The sequence below is a fragment of the Cottoperca gobio genome, chromosome 9 (genome assembly GCF_900634415.1).
Source record: "Cottoperca gobio chromosome 9, fCotGob3.1, whole genome shotgun sequence".
NCBI classification, from domain to species: Eukaryota; Metazoa; Chordata; class Actinopteri; order Perciformes; family Bovichtidae; genus Cottoperca; species Cottoperca gobio.
The window spans coordinates 20,541,581-20,553,462 of NC_041363.1; the positions used below are offsets into that span (position 1 = coordinate 20,541,581).

At 37.6% G+C, this 11,882-nt stretch overlaps 2 protein-coding genes across 2 annotated transcripts in view; one reads left to right on the forward strand and one right to left on the reverse strand.

Annotated features, from left to right (window-relative positions):
- Window positions 1–489: 489 nt before the first annotated feature.
- Window positions 490–7,407, forward strand: tesca (tescalcin a). Its single transcript, XM_029440270.1, has 8 exons — window positions 490–1,079; window positions 2,472–2,541; window positions 3,065–3,145; window positions 4,250–4,389; window positions 6,207–6,268; window positions 6,933–7,040; window positions 7,131–7,178; window positions 7,268–7,407. The coding sequence occupies exons 1-8, from the start codon at window positions 1,019–1,021 to the stop codon at window positions 7,358–7,360; spliced, it is 663 nt and encodes a 220-aa protein (XP_029296130.1). The 5' UTR covers window positions 490–1,018; the 3' UTR covers window positions 7,361–7,407.
- Window positions 7,408–7,460: 53 nt separating this feature from the next.
- fbxw8 (F-box and WD repeat domain containing 8) overlaps window positions 7,461–11,882 on the reverse strand; it is a 22,575-nt gene continuing 18,153 nt past the window's right edge. The window contains 3 exon segments of the mRNA XM_029440264.1: window positions 7,461–8,558; window positions 10,361–10,477; window positions 11,181–11,354. Of these exon segments, the coding sequence (XP_029296124.1) occupies window positions 8,393–8,558; window positions 10,361–10,477; window positions 11,181–11,354 (457 nt within the window). The 3' untranslated portion in view covers window positions 7,461–8,392.

An 11,882-nucleotide genomic window follows, 5' to 3' on the forward strand; every position in this document is an offset into this window, starting at 1 on the left:
TATATATATGTGTATATATATATATATGTATATGTGTATATATATATATATATATATGTATATGTATATGTATATATATGTATATGTATGTGTATATATGTATATGTATGTGTATATATGTATATATATATGTATATATATACTATATATATATATATATATGTATATATATATATGTATATATATATATATATGTATATATATATATATAGTATATATATATGTATATATATATATGTATATGTATATATAAATATGTATGTATATGTATATATATATGTATATGTATATATATATATATGTATATGTATATATATATATATATATATATATATATATATATATATATATATATGTATATATCTACTTAAGCAACACATAAGAGGTTATCTTTACTGTACACACACTGCTCCGGATGCATGAGCCTACCACTCCCCCTCACAGGCACACACACACCTCATAGTAAAATGAAACAGATTTAAAGAAAAATGGAAAATAATAGAAAAAGGAAATTGAAATGTATTTACCATGACGCCTCCTCAGCTCCTTAATTAGAGAGCATAGACAACAAGCAGACACATACTCTGACAGACTAACAGTAAGGGGGGGAGAAACCCACGAAACAAGAAAAACACACTTAAGTCAAAAGAAAAGTCACGCACTCCTTATGGTGCCAGAAAAGATCAGAGTCTTTGTATAAAACACTCTTGACGTTTTGTAAATCAATGGTTGCTTTCTCTTCAATCTAGTTACAAATGGTTAATGAATAATTATAATACACATCCAAGCCTAACACATGACTAGCACGTGCAATCTACCAGAGGTTGTGTCATTTTTAATTTCACAGCAGGCTGCATGGATTTAGGACCTTGAGGATGTCAGATGTTTCCAGCAGCAGCCTACAGTTGCATTGAGCTGCCGATAGCAGCGCGATAAAGCAGCGGCGGCACAGAAAAGTTGAGCCAGACGAACCAGATCTAAATGCACCCTGACGCACGGGTGGAACAGCACAGCAGCGATGGGAGCTTCGCAGACGCGTACGGTGCACAAGTACCAGGACCTGGCGGATAAAACTGGATGTAAGTAGGGCAAAATCCACCTGGAACTTTTATATTGGAGACTGTATAACTGCTGATCCAGTGCACGGCGTTGCTGGTGTTAAATCGTTTAGTTTACAGGTGTTAAAGTCTGGTGGCAGGGACACATTTGGATCGTCCAGGAAATAAAAGATCATTGATGACCTGAACATTGTACCAGCCAGTAACCAAAGTTTTTTACGTCCATTAATTCATATTTAAAAATCCATGTTTGTGAGTTGACTTGTTAGCGTTTTACTATTGTTTTTAATCTACATTCATTTTGTGTCGATACTTGTATACTTTGCATACAGTACAATTGGCAGATTTCATGGGTTGGTCCAGCTGCTATGATTTGAACACACCTTGTGGTCATACAATTAACATCCTCTCTCTTCCTCCCGAATGTGGATGGTAAAGTTCAATAAAGAAATTAAACAAACAGCAGAAGTGTTTGGATCTATTTTAAGAAAGGGCAGGGTACTGATGTGAAGCTTTTGCATGTGGTGGCATGTAGAGTTTGAGAAGCAGGGATAAGGTGTGTATCCTAGACTGAGCCCAACTTTATTGATACATTATGGGTGAGACTTTGAACTTTTTTATTGACTTCATTTCTGAGGCTTTGATCCCTTATCTCTTTGGGCTCTGTTGGTGATTTTTATGGACTTGTGTGTTGTTGAAATGTTTAATTTCCCTCACAAGCCGATACTTGTTGGTAGCAGACTGCAGATTGTGTTGTTGTTTTCTTCTAAAATTAGTCCATGTTATTGTTATTAAGTGTGTGTGCATATGTTGATCCTGCACATGTAATAGAGACACCGCCTACTCTAGCCAACACACTTGTTTCTGCATGAATCTGTATTCTGTGTCTGTATATTCTTAACCCCCCCCCCTACGGCTACAGTTGCTAATACAAACATTCACTTAGCAGCATCTGGGCAAGAGGGGAAAAGGTCAAAATAAACAGTGTTTACTGTAACAATCGGTAATACCAAATCCATCTTGATATGGGACCAGGCGGAGCCAGATTATGATGTTTGAACCTTTCAGTGTGTGGTCACGAGTCCACACAGTGAGTTAATGACTTAAAGAATCATTGTCATAGAGAGACTATCTCAGTAGAACAAAGGGTGTTTGCTTTGCCATTAAACTGATAGTAGAGTCACACCCGATCATCTTAATTAAAAAATAGGTCTCACTCTTTAATCATAATCCATTATACTACAGTTAAAAGAAAAAGCAAGAAAATAGCGATTGTATCCTTTCAATAATAATTATATTCTGTTTATTATCATATTAGATGTCTCGAAAACTAATCTGGAGTGCTTGTTGATGGGTGTACAATAATTGTGGGTGTATCATTGACATACATTCATGGTATTTACTTCTTTTCAGTTTCACTGGAGCAGATTAAAAACCTGTACCAAAGATTCCAGCATCTGAGTGGAAATGAAGAGACAATAAGGTAAATAATAATTTTTATAATTTTTTAATACCTGTACAATGTGGCAAAGCTCTGCTGGTCAGCTGCTTGTGTAGTGCAGTCGCCACTGTAGATGGATCATTACCTGCATGATGGCTAGAGTGATGAATTGTGGGAATTTCTGGCATCTCTGGCACAAACATGCAACATATGGTGACGCACAGGCTGAACAAATGCAAACACAGACACATTACACAAATACAATATGTCGATGCATCAGGCACACAGAGCCAACACATACTGTACACACACACTCATTCATGTGTAAACACACACACACGACACTGCCAAAGTGGCATGCTGGTAGTGATAGATCACAAGTTCCTTCCCTTTGAAAAGAAATAGGGAACAAATGTTGTACATAGCAGGTATTTATTTACTGTTTACCTTCAGACAGAGTTACTCTTCATGTTACTTCCCATAAATATCATTCAATGTTATTACAGCATGCTGGTAGTGTACTATCTGTTTTATTATAATGGAATTATTTCTTGTCGCACTGCAGTAGAGATAACTTGGAAAGCATACCAGCCCTCGCCAACAACCCAATCAGAAAGCAAATTATTGCAGCATTCTTTGATAAAAGGTGAGTACAGTCAACTTACACCGCACATTTCATCTGATAGTATTAGCACTTTCATGACATTATTTTGAACATATTCAAAACAAAACCAAACCCATGTGAAAACTAAAAAGTCTTCCAACATACGCAATGACATTTTTCAACTTACTGCCGGTTTCTTCCGGTCCATAGCATGAACACAAACTGTAAAAGCAACTTAATTAAAGGTTTGACATTATTAGAAACAGGCTTATTTGTTGTCTTGCTGAGAATTAAATAACAACATTGATACGACTCTCAAGACTGTTCATTAAATAGGAAGCTACCTCTAGCAGCAGGTTAGCATAGCTTAGCATAAAGACTGGAAACAAGGGGAAACGGCTAGCTAGCTAAACACAACTTGTTGGTTTTACACTTTAGTTTTTGTGCAGATTAAAAAACAGATGTAATGTGTTAATTAGTGATTTTAGGAGACACAAGAGTGGTTATTCTCTTTGAAAGGTGTCTGTATCTCCTGCCGTTGAATAAGTGTAGCGGGTCACCCTTACTGTGAAAGGATTCGATTAGCATTAGCAAAGTATGGCACCGTACAGGCTAACTGATAAGATCATTGATGGATGGATAGTTTTAAATTGTGAGTTTTAAGGTGCATTAACCCCAGGAATGTTTAGTCTGGTTTAATCAAACTCTTGAGTGTTTAGAGCTTTATTTCTGTTTGTTTAGTCAAATGAAAACAATACCATTCAAACAGGAGCAATAGAAAAAAAACATTTTGCATTTAGATGTGGGTTTCCTTCAAGAGCAATGTGGCGCAGTTTGCAAAAACAAAAAAATGTCATCGGTCTATTAACTAAAGGAAACAACGTCCAACTGAGCGTTTTATGGCTGTAAAGTGTTGTTGACATTTTAAAACCATCACTTCCTCATGTTTTGGAAAGACCAGCTTAACAGGGCAGACCACAATAAACAAGCTGTCCATGTGACTTCTTTTCAAAAGCACACAAGTCATGGGTGTTAATCTACCCATAGAATAGAAAACACATTGGCTATTTACAACTTCAAAAAGTCACGTTGGTTGAATGTTAATTCATAATGTGTAAAGTCTGTTTTCTTCTATCTGTGCCCCAGGAACCAGCATCAGGATGAGGTGGGCTCCTGCAATGAGATTGGCTTCGAGCAGTTCCTCATGGTCATGTCGCACTTCCGCCCTCCAAACGCGAAAACGACGGAGGAGGAGAAGGAAGCTATGAGAAAAGAGAAGCTTCGCTGTAAGACACTGCGCTTCATTTTTAATGACAATTTTAGATACAACCAGATATACTTGTTGGTTAAGATTCTCAACTGCTGATCTAGGACTCTCCTGTGTCTCCCTTTTGCGTGTGCCTCAATTACAAAATAAGTGCACCACTCAGTGTAGATAACAAATCGACATGCCACGAAAAGTGTGGTGATGTATAGCTGCATGTGTGAGCGACGTCCGGAACACTGCATGTCAGCTGTCACATTGGAGAGGCTTGCAGGTATTCATGGTTTGGCATCCGTAGCCACCGAGTCAGGATCTAAATTCAGCCTCATTATATATTATTATTATTATTATTATATATTATACCATTAGATTATATTAAATTTGTCATGTTAATCTATTCCAGGAGGTATTTCAGCATGAAATCGTTTAGGATTTTGGTGTGTCGTCTTCCTCTTAAACCTACTTTGTGGGATTTGTGACTTCCTACATTTTCCAGAATTACTTTTACAAACTCCAGGGTCATAAATAGGCGGATGGGTATCACCTGTTAGCAACGCGGGATTGACAACTGTGTATATTTTTGCTCAAGTAGTTTGTGGCACCTAAACAAAATTTGGTTTGGGAATTCATGAATTGAAGAATAATGTCATCATATATTGATCAATAATTTAAATGATTGGGGCCTTATACAATTTTCCGATCATGAGGACTTGCTGTGTAGAAGGCTCTGTGTAGAAATGTAGCCTAAGCGTCTTTTTTAGACTGATTTCAGTAGCTGCTGAACTGATATTACACATCCCTGAAAACATTTGTTTACTCAAATTCAAGCAAATGTACTTTTTTTGTTGTCATAAGATATAATTTGGGTATGTCCTCTGCATCCCTATAAAAGGCTTTAGTTGTTATTCAAGTTAGAATCACTTTGTTTCTAGTTGCTCCTTCTTCCTACTTCACCTAACCCATATGCTAGAGTGCTTTGCTGTACTTGGTGGGTACATGAAAGACACAAGATGCATACAAAATGTGCTGAGTGGATGGTGCTAAGTGCAGATGGCAGGAGGGAAAGGTTAGGGAGGATAGCTAATTCGTGGAAACTGGGGAGTGTCTCTAATTGTAGCCAAGGCCCTCGCTGCAAGTGCAAAATACTGCATGTGTAGCAGCATTGGATTGCAGTCTTTTGAGTGTGGATATCTGTCTTGCTCTATTTCTGCATGATATTATTTTTTTGTTGTCATATGCGCCTTTACCGTCTGGTTCTAATGGACTGTCACCAAAAACTGCCATTTTCCTGTAAATCTCTTGGATCACCAAAACCTGTTGTGGTACTTTATTGTTGTTGTACTTGTTTGGCCAGTAATGTGTCAAACCAAAAAATGCAGAGCTCTTGGCCATTTTCTATTAATATTCTGTTACCATTGGATTGAAAGGTTATTTGTTGTGCAGAATTATAATAGAAGTACACTCAACTAATACATTTGTAAATTTTACATTCAGATGTAAATATGGTATTTATTATACCACTACATTTATTTGTCAGCTTTAGTTTAAAGATTAAACCGGTGGTTTTCTCGTCTTTTTGTTTTGTAACCCTTATAAAAAGTAGTGGCATTTTACAGGGCTTTTGTTGCCTCAGTGTGTTCTTACATTCAGCAGTGGTGTTTCTGATGTGGCCTGAAGAGGATCTTCTTAGTTATTCTACTCTCTTATCCCTGCATCTTTAACATTCCTCTAATCACAACGTTTTCTGGCCAATTAGTAAGATCCCATCTTATCTGACTTAATCACAGAAATGTCCGTAGTAATCAAAATAACCAAAATTCTCCCCTTCTGTCTTCCCAGTCCTGTTCAACATGCACGACACAAACAATGATGGCACAATCACTCTGGTGGAGTACAGGAAGGTAAGATAACTTAATCACATATCCCTCAGACAAAGGCTGACATAGTTATGTGCCTTTGTACGCTTTGACATAATGTTGTCTCTGAAAAGAAATGAGTCAAAATGAATCATTTTATGATCACTTAAAATCTAATGCCAACCAAGAAGGGCTTCTTGAACAGGAAAATAAGTCCATTGTCCAGGCAGGCATGACGTTTTATGCAGTTTATGTGACCATTTTTGCAAACAAACAAAGAATTGCCTCTGTAGTCTCTCTTGCCCTGGTAAAAAAAACCAAACATGTGCCCTTCCCTCCTATACCTGTCTACCCGCATATGTAGATTCACCTAGTGGCTGAAGCTGCCTTCAAAACAAAAACACTAACAACTACTCAAATGAACTAAAATATTGATAATGATGATTTTAATATTATATTCAAACTAATTCAGATATTCTTTAAACAAAACAGCGGAATTTTGTTTTTATGTTTACATTTTTTTTTTTTCAAGTAGTAGTTCATATAACATGTCATAAAAAAGTCACGGTATTGTTTGTCGTTAAAAATGTCATAGTGTAGTATGTCATAAATGTCATAAAAACCTTACCTGTTACTGACATTTGGAAGTGTCCACCTCTGATGTTGCTTCATGAGGGTTTAAAGACTAACAACGTTGTTCTCATCCAAGGTAGTAGAGGAGCTTCTGTCAAACAGTGGAGACATCGGGCAGGAAGCTGCGAAGGCGATAGCAGATGCTGCCATGTTGGAAGTTGCGAGCACAAATGTGCCCCACATGGTAAAGATCTCACCAGAACTGTTACAATACATTCTCACAGTCGCATATCTGCAGCAAAGTAACACATTCACTTGTCTCTTTATCATTTAGGGTCCAGAGGACTTCTATGCAGGAATTACGTTTGAGCATTTTGAACAGGTTTGCACTTCTTTTTTTCTATTTTATGGTCCAGCTAACAAAAATACAAAAGTAAAATGTTATGACAGCATTTTGTTATCTGCCCACAGATCTTAGAAGGGCTTGAAATGGAGTCCAGGATGCACATTCGCTTTTTGGATGTAAACACTGCAACAATGCGTTGTGGGAAATCACAATCTTGAAGTTGTTCTTGTAGAGAAATGTTTGTGTTGCTGTTTTTAGCAGGGCCTCTGGAATGAAGCCAAACACTTGAAGTGCACTAATATATTTTTTGATGGAGGGAAATAGTACCATACTGCAAGTACATTTTTATACGATTAAAAAAGACTGACAAGATGGCAGAAATGACATTTACTACTATAGTTCTATAATACCAAAGAATTCAGTTTCATAATGTTGTTTATACAGTTTTTAAGTGTCACATATTTCAAAGAGATTTGTTTCCCATCTTTTATCACACATTCTATCATTCTTTCTTCTCCGCTTTATGTGACCAGCACGTATTGTGAAGGATTCTGTTTTTTAGTCAAACGGTTCACATGTAGTCAGTCGTGCTCTGGCATTCATGGGTCATTTGTTATGGCTAGCATCCAAAGAGTGAGACTGCAGGCACAAACCATTCCTCTGCAGCTGCAGAATAGTTACAGGTTTTATTAATCTGTTCCTCTGAGTCTTGTAACCCACCACAGTTTTCTGCCTTGAAAATCCACTATGTTTGACTGATACTCACCCTGAGATGATTTATTACAGGCTTTGTACTTAACTGTATTAATGAACAAAATAAATGTAAGCCTTTATGATAAAACAAATGCATGTGTTTGATTTTGTATATATGTTTTATGATTTTTTAGAGAAGCCAATAACAAATGAACTAGGAAGAACCGTATTAAGTAAACATGTTACCTTTCTTATTGCTGTGATGTTGCACAGCTGCAGAGTATAAAATCCATTTGATTAAAAATTCATTATTTTACAGTATTTGTTTACAAGGCTGTGATCCTGGGCAACATCTCAGTAGCTTCCACTTTGTAAATGACAAATACCAGTTACAGACAATATACATTGAAAAGTTACATTGCCAAAAAGCTTCATTAGAATAGGACGATAAAAGGAAACTTATTTAATAAAATAATTCAGTTTGGAGAATCAAACTGATCAAAAGTTCCTATTGTCAGTCACTCAGGGAGTCCAGCAGTCGTTTGGAAAACTGCGTGTCAGTGCGATGGATGGGAGCCAGACAGCCTGTCGTAAGGCATCGCCAGGCCGATGTTGTAGTTGTAGCCGGATGACTCGACATAGTCGGACCTGCAGATGGGAAGGATGTGATCCTGTGACAGCGCGTCCTCAGAGAAGTCGTAATGGCAGATGACTCCCCTGTGTCTGTAGGACAAAAACATGTATTTGATATTACTTTTTGAAAAAAAATGTTCAAAGTGGATGCTTGAGTCGGACAATAAAGGGGTCGGTAGGTAACATGTATAAAAAAAACCAAAAGAAAATCTGTCTGAAGCCATTTCAACAATAATAAAAACTAATAACTGAAAACGGAAATCCCACAGGAGCAGAGAAATTCTTGACAAATTACAATTGGGGAATGATGAAGGAAAGGTAATCTGTAGTTTATATTAAGAATTTCTACTTATGAGCCCAAATAATTCATTACAAATTAAAGAAAGATGGGAGGCTGAGATGCAACAAGACAAGGGAGAAAAAGCTCAAACACACGGAGGGAATTCAAGTGGAACACCACGGATAATGGCAAAACTAGGACCAACACACAACAACAACACAGGGAACAAATCTTCCCTTCATACCTGAAGGCATAAAAAGGGAAGAGCTGCATCTTCTTTTTTATTGCAGCTCTTACTAACCACAGCATTGAAGTTTGTTACTATTTATAGTTAAAGTCTGAGCCACCCACATACAATGTGTGGACCCAGATAACTCTCAGGTTACAAAAGAAGACATTTTATAAGAGATGGAGTCCTGTAAAAACTATCTCAACTCACCTTCTGGGCTGACGGATGCTTTTATAATTCTATCCAGTGGTTGTTAATGTAGTGATAACCCCAACTTACCTAACCCTCGACCCATAGAAGATACATGGATAAATGGATGTATAGTTATTTTATTTGTTATAAATTGGTTAGTATCTTTTTATTTGTATTGTTTTTTTTGTTTCACTTATTCCTATGTTATTATGCAAAACTGTAATGGAAAATATGATTTCACTGAGAATTAAAATAAAAAAATGATCAATCAGTTTCCAGATTCCCAGCGCTCCTAATGTCGTTTGCAAGATTCCACTGCGCCCAAAGGAAAACCACTAATCAGTCGTGTCAATGTGATCTGTTACTGCATTGCCTGATTCTCCCTTTAAATGTTTACAGAAACATTATTTTGTGTACTGTTTAGCGGTTTATCTAAACATTTAACACGTTATCAGCGTTGCCTAGTCTGACAGGAGTTCTCCATCAGTGACTGACTGCATTAGAGACTCCTCGGAGCCGATTGGTTGTTTTCCTTCGGGTGTGGTGGAGTCTTGCAAATGCCATTAGGAGCACAGGAGGAGGCGGAGGAAGATGATCTCATCACAGATTATTGGTCTCATGCACTTCTCTAAGGATAAAGTGACAGTTTATACGATTATAAAAGTTATCAACTGAAGCTTTAAGATGGATCATTCTGAAATGTAAACCACAGAAATATCTGCTGAAGAGCAAAATGCATCTTTATCATTCGAGGTGGGATTATTTAAAACCCTTATTTCAGTGTGTTGCATGTGCACCTTTTATTTGTTACGTGCGGCTTTGTGGACATTAATAAAACATCAGCAGCAGATTGTCTGGGAGATGTGGTCCCAATTTAATTTTGAGAAAAGGATCAAATTAATGACACAACTAGCATGAGACAGCCATCTTAACCACTATCCCAAATGTAATAATACGGTAGTGTAATAATTACTTTGACAGTAGCAATGATATATTGCCATTTAAAGGAATAGTTTAACATTTTGGGAACTATAGTTATTTGTTATCTTGTGAAGATCCATTATACTCCCAGAAACGGTTATAAAACAGAGAAGCAGTCGATTCGCTGAGCATTTCTGACTCCGAGAAAGCTTGTGGGGAATGGGAGGTGGACGTAGAGCAGAATAAGAGTGCGGGAGGGAGTTCAGTGACCTGCGGTGAGCTGTAAGGTCATCGTCTGTGATGCAGGCACCCCTTGGCGACTTGTCATCTGGGATGTTAGCTGTTACCAGGGTGCTGGTGTTGAAGTATACGTGCCTGACAGGATGCCTGCAGCCGAGACAGAAAACAACACCTTCAGTATAAATGATATACAAAATGTTTTACGTGTGCACATTAGTCTTTTTGTACAAATGGTCTGGAGGTGTCTGGAACTATACCACATCTCAAAATGACCAACATCTGACTGCATGACTGTCTGCACAGAAGGGTGGTTGTTCCAAATGTGCAGAATATTTTACACATGGTTGTTTTCTGTTTACTATTCCTTACTTACAATCATAGCCAATACAAGTAGAGTCCTGCTCTCATCTATTCAGCTTAATGGAGATAATGAAATAAGGTTCACTATATTAAAGAGGTTCCTTTACAAAAAACAGCAAACATTCCAATTGTTCCTCATTTAGGACCAAACGTGGTACTAAATTTCAAAATAAAAGCCTACATGCAATTACAAACTATGAAGAATGTATCAATGCTGGGACTATCATCTTATTTGTAGCACTTGCAATAATTTGGAGAACAAGAAGACATCGATGAAATACAGAATGTGTACAATCACTCGGTTAATGCGTTTTGTAAATGCCTTTATTAGCTCCAATCTAAAAAGGCACACGCCACAACTGTGATGTGAAAGAAACAAACATAATAACAATATCTGACGTCTTTGTAGACTGTTTAACTGCACATGTGTATTGTATCAGCGTAGCTCAGTTTCTTTCCTCCCCACGGCTCAGAGGAAAGACAATCCCACCTGTTGTGCATCTCCCACAGCTTCGCTCCCATCCTCATCTCCCACACGCACACCAATCCTTCGCCTCCGCCGCTCACGATCTTCCAATCGTCCGCTTGAACCGAGGTGACACCCAGGTGGTGGCCGTACAGGGACGCCACGGAAGAGCCAGCTCGTAGGTCAAACACCCTCACCCTGAAAAACAGCAGCGATGAACAAGTGATTATTCATTTATTGAGAATGATGGTGCTTAATTGTCATTGAGAAAGGTCCGTTGAGAAAGATGAGGCATTATTTGTTTGTGTACCAGAGGTTGCTGTTACAAATAATATAGCAAAATAACACCATTTAAAATGAGTCCAATAAAAGAAGAAGTGAAGAGAGTACAATAGCATCAGTCATTTCCAGAGAAGCGTGGTCATTTTGGATTTCCCTTCCTGCTTGCAGAGGCAGACACTCCAAGACCACAGAAGAGAGAGAGTACAGTGTGTCAAAGAGTGCATTCATGTACAGACAAAAGGACACTATTCTCACTTTTGAAGGAACTTTTCAACATTCAGCCAAGAGACCAAAACAAATACAAACTGAGGCAGAAGTGCAAATGCAAGCTTTAGTTCCACATTATTTCCTCTGCTGCTGTCACCAGGACATATTTACCACTTTCACTGGATATAGCCAAAAACAATACACTTACAATAATATAGAGAAGATATAAAGTAAGTG